General features: G+C 40.0%; 1 protein-coding gene across 1 annotated transcript in view; it reads right to left on the reverse strand.

Moving 5' to 3' along the window:
• LOC116272711 (myocardial zonula adherens protein-like) overlaps positions 1 to 14,993 on the reverse strand; it is a 68,060-nt gene that overhangs the window by 20,355 nt on the left and 32,712 nt on the right. Inside the window, exon 9 of the mRNA XM_031661475.1 lies at positions 3,347 to 3,430. Within this exon, the coding sequence (XP_031517335.1) occupies positions 3,347 to 3,430 (84 nt within the window). The remainder of the gene's footprint in view (positions 1 to 3,346; positions 3,431 to 14,993) is intronic.

Genomic DNA, 14,993 nt, shown 5'->3' on the forward strand with positions numbered 1-14,993 from the left:
CATAGGACAGTTAACTTGCTCAATATCACATCACTACTAAGTGGCAGAGCTGAGATTTGTACTCAGGTAGTATGAGTATGGAGTCTGCAATTGTGCCCTTAACAAACGTAGCTACTTATTAATAAGAAGGGGAGTTACCAGATTTATCTACCAAAACTTTTGTGGTTTCTTTTAGGAGGTATTAATTAGATATCTATTTAAAAGTTTTCTGTGTTATGTTAGAAAGAATAACAAAAGAACATGTAAGTTAGGTCACCCCAGGACTTCAGGGCCTGGAGAAGGACTGCTCAGCATCCGTACCGTAGAGCAATCAGGTGGAGAGTTGAGCAGCAACGTGTCAGCATTAGCGATCATTCACAATTAGCAAGGAACAGCGTCAGCAGAGTGTGTGTAAATTATCAACTAGTCTGAGAGTCAAAGAGGAAAACCAAGTATTTGAATGTCACCTCTGATCTCCTAGGAGAGGAGATCTCTACATGGCCCAGCTATGTATGATGAAATATTGATAAAGAATACATGTATTTTTAATAGTGCTAAAGACAGTGATAAGGAGTCCTGAGTTTGAGTCACCTTGGAAGAAGCCACTGAGGGTCCTGTGACCCAACCAAGAACCTATGTAACCCACATCCTCTAATCTTAGCAATTTGGAGAAGGCATCCTTTCTCTTTTGGATCTCAAAGATGATGGCACCTGTCTGGAAGGTGTCAAAATGATGTTACCCTCAGAAAATATTGAAAGAAGTAAAACAATGGCCTCAGGAAAGTTTAAAAAAAAAAAAAAAAAACAAGAACAGAAACAATGACAAAATAAATTAAAACCCATGATATTTAGTATTCTAAAATAGGTTTAAGTCTAAATGTATTATTAAATCCTGTCATTATGTAACTTATTTTGTATATATTGTCTGCTGTAAAGGTGGATGTCTGAAGTGGCCAAAAGCAATTAGCCATACTAAATTTGTATTAGAATTTAAATAGTTTCAGGGAATTTAATCAATCAAATTGATAATCATTATTGATATGCTCAAAAAAACTGGTTTTCAAAGTCTTGCTTATTAGATAGACATAGCTGACACTGCCACCCACCCCCCCAACATCCTCTGGGCATTCCTGTTTCCTAACAGGCCACTGGTGATTCTTTATGTGGGGGCTTCCTTTGACCACCAGAGTCCAACTGGCTCTGCCAAGGGCAGGCCGGAACTGCCACAACCCTCTGGAGTGGGCCTCAGCCAATGACTGATGGGAGTTAGTGGATAAATGCCCCAGCTTTCTGGTCTTCCAGTAAGGAAAGCTCAGGGTCACTTCCACACCATCTCCCAGAGATCCCCAGCAGGAATGAGCCTCAGCTGTCCCTAGGGCGACCTCCTTAATATGGCACCGCTATTGGCTCTCTTCCCTTCCCTGTCTCATTTCCCCATTCCCCTAGTGGGGCTTCCTGAGATCACCTCCCAGATAAACTATCTGGACTCCACATTTCAAGGTCTGGAGCAACCCAAACTAAGGTAAGAGATGAGTTTAATACACTGAGCATGAACAAACATAGCGATTTCTAAGACTACTCCCCATTTGCAATGTTCCCTTGGATATTTAAGAATCTACCAGTAGGAGAGCTTGCTTTAGCAGCACAGCCAGAGGTGGGCGTGGGGGACAGTCTTGGTGGACCTTCTGCCTCTCCTGTCAGCACGTCTTTCCTCTCTCCTGTGACTGCCCCCTCTTTGGACACATGGGCTTACATGGGCTTCCACTAGGGCCCTCATTTTCTGACTCTTACTGGGGAAGGTGTGCTTCCTCCCACAGGGAGCTGCAATTTCAGGAAGGAATCTCAGAAAGAGAAATGTTCATTCACAAGGCTGGCGCTGAGCCAATGACTGTGGACGGGAAGACAGGAGTGGAAATGGGGAAAACACCCATTTACTCAGCTTCAAAAGACAGAGACTCTTGGGCTTTGAATCTGGTACCAAGCCCCTGTGGGCCACGAGGGACTTCTGGTTATGACTGCTGTAAGGCAACCCCTCAAAAACAGAGTGAATGAAGGCGCAGCTCACTACCCACTCAAACATAGTAGTTCAGAGCTCAGGCTCTGGATCCAGGCTTACCCATCTCTATTGTAACTTTGGGCAGACTTCCTAATGTCCCCAAACCTCAGTTTCACTATCTATAAAAGGGGGAAAATATCATCTAACTCAGAGGGCATCCCTTTTAATAAAGAGAGAACAACAATAATACTTTTAAAATTATTGAGTGCTTAGTACATGCCAGGCACCTTCTATACATTCTCATTTCACAGTCACCCACACGTAGCACAGTTATGATCCCTCCTTTATAATGATAAGAAACTTCCCCCAAATCACCTAGCTGATAAGAAGCAGATCCAGGGTTCACACTTGGGTAAGCTGGATTCCACTCTTAACTTCTGTGTTATACAGAACATATCCAAAGTAACTAACAGTGTCCAACACACACCCGGGCTTAATCGAAGTTCTCTCTTCTCTTTTTTCTTACTTCATCATTGTCTGCCGGGCTCTCTCACTGGGGAAGGACTATAACGAGGAACACAGACAAGGACAGGTGCTTGGCAAACCAGCTTTTCACGAAGTCTCAAAAGGCAAAGGCTCAATGCCAAGCTCTTAATAAAGAACCTCTAGAGCAAATAGATTTTGACTTCTCCTTCTATTAATACCTAACCTTGTAAGGTTCTTCCAACCCCATAATTTTCTTCTCTGGAACCTTTACAAAATCCCCAAATGACTTTCAAAAAGCCAGAAAGTCAAGAATACTAAGCATCTGAAAGTTTCAGGTAAAATTAAATCCCCTCTAAAACATCTTCACTCGATGTGATAGGAGAGCACTGCATTTAGGAGTCTTTTAGCCTGGCTCTGACATTTATTAAGCTGGGCAACCTTCAGCAAAACCACCTGTCGTCTCTGTGCCTCTGTTTTCTCATTTATCAATACAGAGATAATAATCTTAGTCTTGCCTTTCTGAAAGTTGCAGAGAGAATCATGTGAGGAATGTACACGAACATATCTCACAAATTATAAAGCACTGGACAAATGTAGGGAATTATCAGTGCTAATCAACAGCTTATCAGGCTCGCTAGGATGATTCTTTAATAAGAAAAAGTAGAACTAAAAAGCAGAAGTGAGCAGCAACTGGAATGAGGAGAGTCTGACGGTAAAGGAAAAACAGCTGTCAGAACCTCATTTTCAAGGCTGGCACTTAACCCTCAATCAATTTTACAAGGCCGGGAAATAGCCATATTTTTAATTAAGTGTTGGTGGTAGGCTTAGCAACATAAAATTTAATGGTAGGGAAGACATCAACTTGCAAGAAACACAGATTCTTACCTCTCCTTCTAAGAAAGATATCTTTTCTAAAAGCTGCAGTATTAAGAGCTGTTTCTGTTGCAACTTTTTCTTTAATGATTCAATCTAGAAAGAAAGGGATGGAAAATTGTTAACCAAAAATATATAATTGTACAAGTACAAGTTTATCAACTGGAATAGATGCCTTTAGTTTTCATTTACTCTTATTTTTATTTCTATTTTTCCTCATTTCCAGTGGGGCTGGATGGTTTTCACTGAAACAGCCTCCGTGCTGATTCTCTGTGTTTCGCGGAACAGTATTAACACGAGACGCTCCAAGACAGGGGGATTTTGTGAACAGGCGAGGTTGGGGCAGCAGACATGATTCTGGAGTCACAGCTAATTAGCTTTGATTAATCCAACATTTCCACACTGATTTTACTGTGTAACCCTTTAAAACATCCAGTCGATCTTCCAGAGAATGTGCTTTGGGAAATATAGATACAACTCTCCAAAAAATGATTATTCAGCTTGAATTTATAGGGCAGCCTGCATTTCAAACATTTGGCTGTGTTATTCAATACATTCATATTTGTTCAACCAAGTGTCAAAAGTTGGTTTGAAAAAAGGATCATTAGAAGTCTCATTAAAAGTGTTGAAATTCAGAGGACCAAAGACTCATGTGGCCTAGAGTAAGCAAGAAAGGCTTCCTAAGAAGACCCATCTTGGCCGGGCGCGGTGGCTCAAGCCTGTAATCCCAGCACTTTGGGAGGCCGAGACGGGCGGATCACGAGGTCAGGAGATCGAGACCATCCTGGCTAACATGGTGAAACCCCGTCTCTATTAAGAAATACAAAAAACTAGCCGGGCGAGGTGGCGGGCGTCTGTAGTCCCAGCTACTCGGGAGGCTGAGGCCGGAGAATGGCGTGAACCCGGGAGGCGGAGCTTGCAGTGAGCTGAGATCCGGCCACCGCACTCCAGCCCGGGCGACAGAGCGAGACTCCGTCTAAAAAAAAAAAAAAAAAAAAAAAAAAAAAAAAGACCCATCTTTGTTTTTATAATATATTGTATCTTAGATCACTCTTTGCTTTCCAATCATGTCTCCCTAGAAAAACCGTAGCTTCCCTGAAGGCAGGAACCAGAGTACTCTGTACCAGGCCATGTTATGCATAATAATGGGAACAGTATGTAGGGTCATTAATAACACATTAACTTTCCAAAACTCTTGTATATTAAATTTTTGTGCTCACAGAATAATTTTTAAAAAGCACTCTCAGGCCAAGCACAGTAGTTCATTCCTATGATCCCAGCACTTTGGGAGGCCAAGAGAGGAGGATTGATTGAGCCTAGGTGTTCAAGACCAGCCTGGGCAACATAGTAAGACCCTGTCTCTACAAAAAATCAAAAAATTAGCTGGGTGTGGTGGTGTGTCCCTGTAGTCCCAGCTGCTTGGGAGGCTGAGGTGGGAGGATTGCTTGAGCCCAAGAGGTCAAGGTGGAAGTCAGCTATGATGGTGCCACTGTACCCTAGCCTGGGTGACAAAGTGAGACCCTGTATCAAAACAAAACAAATTTTAAAATCCTTCTCAGTGCAAAATGACAACAATCCTATGGAAGTGAATCTAGCAGTATGTAGAAAAAGTACATATGCATTAACCCTTTGACTCAGTAATTCCATTTTTAGGAATAGATCCCAAAGATACACCAGCCAAAATATGAAATGATATGAACAAAGGATTTTTGTTATTTTAGGAAACACAAAACAGAACTCCATCAATAAGTGACTGGTTATATAAACCATGGTATGATGGAGGTCTATGTAACCTTCCAAAAAATGCAGATCTCGAAAACACTGAAGAAGTGTATTTCAAGGTAGACAGTATACTCGCTTTGATGTAAAACAGGCGGGGACACATGAATGCATATTTATTTGCAAAAGAAACACGGCAAAAACAAAATAAACCCTAATTATTAATAAACAGTTACCAATAGGGAAAGGGAAGAACTTAGGTGAAGGAGAAAGAATAAGTTATTACATAGGTTTATGTAATAAACATAAGCCTAGTTACATAGGTTTAACTTTGAAAGCATTATTTTATAGATTCAAAAAATACAATGAAGCCAAAAAGAAAAAAGTGAACCCTAAAATCTGAGAACAAACTGAATTGAAGAAATGATGTGTATCACAAATTGGTAAGAAGTATTAATTCAAGTGTTGTTAGAATACAGTAATTTGACTCAATATTCTTAGTGGATTATCAAAGATAAATAGAGCTGCAAAGTAATCTCTCATTCACTGGGAAGACTGTTAGTAGTAACACTGAAGTTATTTTGAAACCATTTGATATATATTGTAGTATCATCATGTTTGGAACCAAGATTTTTACTGTAAGAGAAAGCAATACATGTATGAAATCAAAGAAGTAAACAAAGTTTTGTTCAATTTAAAATGACAGTATCAGTATGAATTCATAATTTTTATTTTCTTTTGTAAAATACGTATCCCTACTCTATCTACTGAGAAAACTTGGAAACAATAAGAACATAATATGTCCAGGTTGTGGTCTCTAAATAGCATTCCCCACTGAAAAAACACAGGACATCTTGGTGAAATGGCTCATTTCAGGGGACAAAAAATAAACTAGATGAACCTGAGATACCCTGTTACGCCTGAAAACAAGGACATGAGGTGTCTCCCGTTGGGCCAAGGATGGAACATTCTGAACATCAAAAATAATAATGAGTGTAATTGAGTAAAACACATGAAATATACAGATACCAAAGAACATAAGTATTATATTTCTTAAAAAAAAAAAAAAAAAAAAAAACAGTAACAGCTCACTGAACTCCAATGGATGTAAAAAAGGCATCAACTCCTTACTTGGAAAGCAGTTTGGAGGAAAAAATAAAGCATCTATCTTGCCTTCTTTGTTTAAAATGCATTTTGAGATTCTAAAAAGCCCTAGTTTATGAGGAAAAGTTTTACTTGACAGAATAATTCCAGTTAATCAATGGCCAAGGAACGACAGAATTAGAAAATCACAATTTTGCAATTTCTATGAAATAATGGCTTTAAGCATTCATCATCAGTAGATTAAACAGTGATGGTGAAAGCTGATGAAGAAACATTCAACCATGTTTTGGGTTGTCACCTCTTGGCTCCATTATCAGCCTTGGCATCACCCAAGGTGGAACCACCAGACATTCTACACCCCAGAAGTGATATACGATGAAACACACACATCACCCATGAAGTGTTCTTGCCTTTCCGAAAAGTTGAAACTTGATCTAATCAAGCTTCTAGAGCTAATAAGAACACAAAAAGTTGTATCCAGAATGTGAACATTTTTACAAGACAACTGACTCAGTCCTTAGGTAGGAATAAAACTAGTTGGGAGAGATGGGGGCAGCAATGCTCTAGCTTAAGAGACTTTAGAAACATAACTAAATATAAACACAATGTATGCTGATTGGAACAAAGCATCAGAAAAAAAGACACTTTGGAAAATGTTATTGCAGGTTGGTATTAAATAACAGCAAGGAATTATTAATTTCGTTAGGTGTGATGATGGTGTTATAATTATGTAAGAAAAAGTCCATATGTTCAGAGATGCATGGTGAAGTGTATAGGAAACATATGCAGAATGTCTGGGATTTGCTTTAAAATACTGCACAAGAGGGGAAAAAAGAGGAAGGAGTAGATAAAGCAAGTATGGCCAAATCTTGCTATTTGCTGAACCTGGGTAACGTAGAGGGCTCCATCAATTATTCTCTCTGTTCTGCGTGCATTTGGCATTTTCATTATCAAATATTTTAAATTTCACATGGTGTCAAAAAAAATGTAATCCTCTGACACGAAAAGTAAACCATACAAAGTAGAATAGAAACACCCATAAGAAAAAATGTCCAATGTTAATAATAATTAAAGACATTACCAATTAAAAACAGTAATGGGTTACCCTTGACTACCTATTAAATTTGCCCAAAACTATTGACTGAAGAAATGAGTGTTGGCAGGGCTGGGAGGGGCAGCTCCTCTCCTGTGTTGCAGGTGGCTTTGTGAATTAGTATGACCCTTCAGGCAATTTAGCAATAAATATTAAGAGCCATAAAGCTGTTCATACCCTTTGATCCACTAATCCCACTCCTGGGAATTTATCCTAAGGATATAATTCAAACATAGGAAAAAGCTCTATATATAAAGATGTTCTTGCTCCCATTATTTATAATAGAGAGAAAATGGAAATAACCTTAATGTCTAGCACTAAAGGAATGGGTAATAAATTACAAAATATCAATTTGATGGAGTATATTACACAAACACTAAAAACAAATACACTGCAAAATGGAAAGTTTACAAAAAGCCTCAAGGGATAGAAAAGCAAAAGTTTACAATGATGAAAGTAAAAGCTGGAACAGAAGTTGGATAAATGAAATACTTCTGGGGTTGTGGTAGGGTTAAAGTTTGTTTTGTGTAAACTTCCTTCCATTTTTGTAGAAATAATTTCCAAAAAATACTCTCATAGTGTGCCTTTTTCTTTCCTTTTTATGGTATTAAGATTGTTAACGTTGACTTTTAAAATCTTTAAATGAAAGGAACTAAAAGGTTCCAAGAAAGTCAGGGGTAATATTTAATCAAATGATGTAAAAGGTGATGTTAAATACACTTGTTTCACTGTCTCTGAAGAAATCAGAGTGGCTTATGAGGCAAGGAAAGCAAGAAAGGTGGTTTTAAAACAGATTAATGAGCAGCTCATAGTAAGATATTGAGAGGATCCTACTGGTCACTGTCCCCTAGATTGTAGTTTAAAAAATAAATCAATGGCAAATACATCACCTAGAGAGAATGCTGTAGGGAGAAGGTCTCTGGAATTCTCATGAGAGAGCAGAGGGCTGATGCTAGCCTGGAGAGACACCTGGTTCTGGGGAGAAGGAGCCGGACAGCAGTAGGATTTGAGGGTGCTGTAGCTTCTAACAAGGCTCATGGTTTTCAGCAATGGTCCTCCAAGAAGCAACTATGCTATTGCGCTAAATGAATGCTGTCTGTGCAGATTACCTTTTGTCCTGGAACATTTCTTACAGAAACATCTTTTCTAGTATGTTCTGTGATCTGAATTGACTTGTTCAGATAAGAGCATAAAGGATGCTACGGCTGGCAGAGTCAGTGCACTGCTGGCCCCAAGGGGTGCCAACCTTGAATCCTAACTTAGTCTCCCCAGTGGTCTGCCCTGAAGAACCTCCCATGCCTTTCCCAAGTGATGCACTCAGTTTCTAAAATAAGTAGACTCACATGCTCCTGGGTTTGATTGCCTCCTAGGAACATCTGACTCTCAAGCCTTTGGTTCTTTTTTCACAATCTTTAAGTCAAGTGGCTGGTATTATTTCTGACTACTAACTTCAAAGAACCTTGAAATATTGTCTTTTGTACCACCTAGCACATGAAAAACACTCAAAAGGTAGCTACTATTATGTGATTACTGATGTTTCTCCTTCCCTAGACTGTGAGCTTCCCAAGAGTAAAGACCTTGATCATCTTTATATTCTCAGATAACAAATGAATGAATCAACGAATCCATCCAGCTACTCCTAAACAATCCATCCCATAGACTTCAGGAGAAAAACTGTCTGGAACAGACACGTGGAGTCCCAGTTGGACCAAGATGATCTTGCTAAACACATGTCCCCAGAGCAACCCCCAAATCAGGAGTTACTCCAAAATCCAGGGTACCATATAGCTGGTATGCAAGAAATCCATTAGGCACCTTTGCTCTCACTTCTTGATGTATTACATGTTTAAGTTTGACCTTCAATTTACCCTTCACAAAGCTGCATTTAGTTCTAGCTGTCACCAGGTGGTGGTAAATGACGCAACTCACCAGGCTCCAATCAGGGCATTAAGAACTGAGACATTAGAAGCACTGATTTTCTGGACCTCACCTATTTGATTTATGCAACAACAGAATCTTGCAACAGCTAAATTTAAACATGAAATAGTAGCCCCCCCTTACAGAACAAGGGGAAAAACACATTTTCATAAAATCTGGGACCTTTTAACTGATATTAGTATAATTTTTTCTTTTTTGTTTTGATGAGTATGTTTCTTTGTAACTCAGACTGAATATGTGAATATGTGCCTTGCAGCCCGATCAATCATGCAGGATGTTAGTCTCTAAGAATACAGGCCAGTTTGATATCTAAGGAGGGAGGGGAAACAAAAGTTCTTTTAATTTCTTAAAACTGATCATGGCTTCTCCCCGCCCCATTAGCTACAATCGAGTTACCTGCATAGGTGGTTTGAGGTAAGTAATCATCCTTAACCATGGTCACATGCTGGAATCCCATGGAGGGAGCTTTTACAAAATACAGATGCTGTGGCACCAGAAATGCAGAATATCTCACTCTCTCAATTAAAAACCCCCTACATTTTTAATGTTCAGACTCACTAGCATGGCACGGGAGGCCCTTCCGCTGTGCTCCCTATTTTCCCACTTTCATTTCATGCCCGTACTGTCCCTACAATGAACCCTAAATTTCGGACACTCCATCGTCTCAGCCCTGCATGAACACACTACGGTCCTGCCTCTAGGACTTTGCACACACAGGCTGGTGTCTCCATTAGGAATGCCTCCCCACCCTCTATCCCCTTTTCCACCGGAAAAACTGCTGCTGTCACAATCCACCCACAGTCACCTCCCAGGCCAGTGCTTTCCAAGTCCTCCAGGCTGGCTTCGTGTCCCCCTCCTCTGTGATGGCTCAGCCTTTGAACCTACCCCTGTTAGGACACATCACAGTTACTGCCATCCTCGGTTGACTTCTTTCCCTTGTACAAGACCCCAAACCCACAGGGAACAAGTGTTTAGTGCATCAATTATCTCATATAAAAGATAACTTTTCTCAGGAGCTGAAATCACCCTTGCCAATCCACACATTTAAAGAAAAACTGCTTTAGAAACAGATTGCTATCTTAAAAAAAAAAAAAAAAAGTTCCCCAATATGTTTTAAAAGAGCTTATATGTCAACCAGACCAAAGTGAAATTGTACAAAAATGTAGTATGGTTCTGGTATGGATTCAGTGAGGAATCCACAGCTAGAAGTTGTGAGGCTTCTTAACTTCCTGGAATTTCTTTCCATGAGTAACATGGAGGACACAGTCCATTTCACATCAGAGGACAGAAATGAGATGGCTCTCGCATTGCAGTTATGTGAGTAGCACTCAATTGTGCAAGACTCATGAAACATAACTCAGGATTGAACTTGGGGACTGTGGAGATAAATGAATGAAGAAAACACAGCAGCAAATAAGTGTTAAATACCAGACAGCACTTGACATGGGCTGTTAATAAATTGTGCTTCGGGGTATTTTCTTTCACCAGCTGGCAAAGGATAACAAACACGAAAAATGCCTTATGTAAAACAGGACACACTCCAAACCAGAGCATATAAAAGGTGCACATCACTTTTATTTCGTACTGGGAGTGTCATGTGTACAATCAACTCCCCCTCCTGTCCGCTCTTACTGATAATAGGAGGAGGTTAAAACTGACGGCATACTTAAGAGTTTCCCGCTGAGACAAAGAAAAACCAGCCACGATGGTAACAGAAAATGTCACACCAAAACTTGATCAATCTCTCACAAATGAAAGGCTAGCCAAAAGAGGGGAACCATTAACATAATTAATTGGGAGTCCATTAGGCTGAGGTGGCTCCAGTGCCTTGGGTTCTAACCTAAGCAAACTGAAACCCAGCTCAGAGTGAATGGTCATGGCTTAGGAAGATGAAATTTAAAATTTAACCAATCAGGAAACACCAACTAACCTTTAAATAGGGAATTTTTTTTTTTTTTTAACACCGCGTCTCCCTCTGTAACCTAGGCTGTAGCATAGTGGTACAATCACAGCTCAATGCAACCTCAAACTCCTGGGCTCAACAGGTCCTCCCACCTCAGCCTCCCAAGTAGCTAGGATTACAGGCGTGATCAACCGTGCCTGGCTAATTTTTTAATTTCTTGTAGAGACAGGGTCTCGCTATGTTACTTAGGCTGTTCTGAAACCCCCAGCCTCAAGCAATCAATCCTCTTGCCTCAGCCTCCCAAAGTGCTGGGATTACAGGTGTGGCCTAAGTACAGACTTTCTGCTTTAACCAATCAAATATTTCCCTTGTCTTGTTTCCATAAACGCCTATAAAAGCTTTTCCCTCAAGCGCCCTAGGTGAAGCCCTCAATTGCTTGTGGCCTGGTGCTGCCTGCTCAAATAAACTCTTTAAAAACAGAAAATGAAAAACAAAACTGAAACGGTCACATTTAATCAAACTGCTTAAATCTTATAAGGAAAATGGAATTCAATATTTTAAATCCACATTAAGTTTATTTTATTTCAACATTTATTCGACATTATTGTTTATTTAAAATTTGTTTTATTTTGTTTTCATTGTAAATGAATGAAGTCTGAGTGAGCTCTAGAAAATTCCATCCCTGACCCAGTCAGTTCACCATTTCCCTGGATTTCTATGGAGAACTTCAAGCTATTTCCTTGTGAAATTTTCAGATTTTCAAATAATGTAATGGCATACATGTCCCCTGAAATAAACATTTTATATTATTTTATCTGAAATTTGTTTATGATGTTTTCATTTCATTTTCATTTCATTGTTTTCAAAATCAGAGTGTCGGGGCTGTATGTACTTGCACACATCGCAAAACTCAACCACAGGTTAACAGGTCACCACAGCTCCCCAACCACCATCCCCAACACCCCTGCTTTGTTATTCCTTCTCACGGGCCCTCATTTGTAGACATTCTGCTTAAAACAGCTTTAACAAAAGAATAATTCATTTTCACACTGAAAACTTTATCAAAGATGTATAACTGCCAATCAAAGCATCTAATCAAAATGAGATTACTAGGGCTGTGAATTCTAGGTCAAAATAGAGCAATATGATACTTTATTGTGAGTTCTTACAGCCTTTTCAAGGGAAATTTATGCCAATACATTATTTGAAAATTTGAAAATTTTACAAGGAAATACCTTGAAGATCCCCGTTATTGTTTTCGAAACCCCTAGAAATCCAGGGAAATGGTGAACTGACTGGGTCAGGGACAGAACCTTCTAGAGCTCACTCAGGCTTCAGCCGTTGTCTCCCTCTGCCTGCTCTTTTCCTGACAGTGCCGTGTCTTTAACCCAACTCTTGATCCCTCTATGATCTGGCAAACCATTGTTTCCATTTCCCTTAACAAAAGAGGAATTGTGTTTGATCTCCACACGCCCACTCTGAATGAGAATAATTGATATTTTACATTCTTCCTCTGAAAAAAGTGTTTTAGTTTTGCTCTAGCATTCCTTAATTCTATTTTGGAAGTCCTGTAACATTGTAATTTCATAGTTATTGTATTTTTAAAAGTGCATTCTCTTTGATAAAAGCCACCACAAAATGTAAGAATAAAAAGAATAAAGCTCAGCCTCTTTTTAACAAAAAAAAAATGCATAGAGAAATATGACAAGATCAGAATCTGCCCTGCACTAATGCAGCATGAAAGAAGAGTTTAATAAGGATGAAGAAAATGGTACATTATCTCATTTGGGGGGGAGTAAAGGAAATGAATTAAGGCCACAACAAAACGAAACTGAAAAATTGCTAAATGAAGCACTGAGTGGGGAAAATGAAAAATCAATGAAGGAATGGAGGGGAAAAGGTACATTTTTCATCTTCATGATGCTTGATTGGGTTTGTGGAAATTCATTTTCAATTAATGTGTCTTGTGGCATTCAGCCAGGCTAGATATGAACATGGCACATATTTTAATCAATTTTTTCCTATTAAGTTTGAAGTAATATATAATAATAGAACTATACCATTCAAAAGGATCGGTTGCAACTGGCTTCTGAGGTAAAATAATGTAATTTGGTTTGATTTCTATCTTATATTAAAGATAACCCAACTTCTCCTGAAGGAGAGGAGGAGCACTCTGGCTCCCCCGGATACCTAAATATGACTTGGCTATACAAATGTCAGGGAAGGACGGTTAAACTGCTTCCCAATCTGGGCACATTCTCTGAGAAGGAAGAAAGAAGGAGCGTGCAAGCTACAGGAACTTTGCTGGGTTAGCTCATGGTTCTCAGAAACAACCCCATGTGGTTATCCCCTCCAGACCAGGAAACTGAGGTTCCAAGACTTTCATCATTCATTCATTCCCTTCACAATCATCCAGATGCTTATATGGCTGAGATTAAGACCCAAGCAAGTGTCTGTGAGGGCAAGGCCCAGGCTGTCCTATTCACACCACACCCTGTTCAGAGGTTTGCTTGCTTCCATCCTCCCTGTGATGACAACCTATGCCTGCCAAGCTGTCCTGGAGAATTGGCAGGGCTGGGAAGAAGGTTGATATGTGACATGTCTGTCACAAAGGATCTGCTGGGGCCCTAATTCTTTAGGCTGTTCTTTTTTTCCCTCTATGATTCAAGAGGAGACTGGTGGAATGGAGATAGGGAAGAAGCTTATTTACCTCTGTGCTTTTCTTGACGAATTCAGTTTCAGAGACAAAACACCAAATCCTGAACAGGAGTGTCCAGGGAGAGAACTGTTTTAAAATCATGTAATACATATATACGGAAGCCCCTAGCTCCACATCTGGCACAAAGATGATGCTAAAAAATTGCATTTTGAAAGCTCTTCCTAAAGTTCAAGTGCATGGAAAGTGAACACTCTCCGGCACTAGCCAGGGCTCTCCTTGGAGCCTTCTTGCTGTCCTCCCTGCTCCTCACCCAGCACTCACTGGCCAGAGGCACCACTCTGGAGCTCAGATCTGATCAGGCAATGGGGAGCCATTGAGGAATTATGAGCAGAGTGATGAAGGACATCCTTCTTGGCTTGGTGCTAATAAACCATCACAATTGGTGTCGACCTATATTTCTAGCCTCTTCATTTCTCACTCCTTCATACCATCCAAACTAGATGAATGCTCTATGAACTCACCCTATACTTTCTGGTCTGCATGTTTTTGCTTTTATTTATTCTATATCTTGTCTGACATGTCCACCCATTCAATCCCTGCCTAGAAAAATCCAACCCATCCTACAAGGCCTGGTCAAACACTACCTCCTCCCTAAAGACTCCACCCACATCAGAATTAGTTTGTACTGGCAGGAACTGTGCTAAGCATTTAGCACACATCATATCAGTCAATCGTTATAACTACCTCTGGAGGAGGCAATGTTATGACCATTCCCATATTATTGATAAGGAAACTGAACCTTGGAGAGGATAATTTGCTCAAGATACAAAGCCTAGTCAGTAGCAGAGGCAGGATGCAAAAGCAGACTGAATTTACTCAAAGCCTATGAACTTAACCACTAAGTTTCCCAGCTTCTGTGTTCCCAGCACCTATGACATACTGCCTCAAGTTCTAATGAGTTTAAATGTCAGCCAGAAGGTTCTCTGAGAGCAGGAACTCATGTCCATTTTTGCACTCATGCTCATAAGAGGCTCTTCTTAAATGTGTACCAACTGTCCCATAAGCTCCCCATAAATTGTACCTGGCTTCTCCTCATCCTTATTCCCACTCTTAAGCCCAAGGAATGGGTTTCCTTCAGTCTTGAGCAGATGGGCAGGAAAACAGGATTGTTCAAAGACAATGGCACAGGGGAAACAACTCCAGCTTGATGAAAGTGACATGAAAAAAATCAGTATGGCAATGC

Source organism: Papio anubis, unplaced genomic scaffold, assembly GCF_008728515.1.
Source record: "Papio anubis isolate 15944 unplaced genomic scaffold, Panubis1.0 scaffold171, whole genome shotgun sequence".
NCBI classification, from domain to species: Eukaryota; Metazoa; Chordata; class Mammalia; order Primates; family Cercopithecidae; genus Papio; species Papio anubis.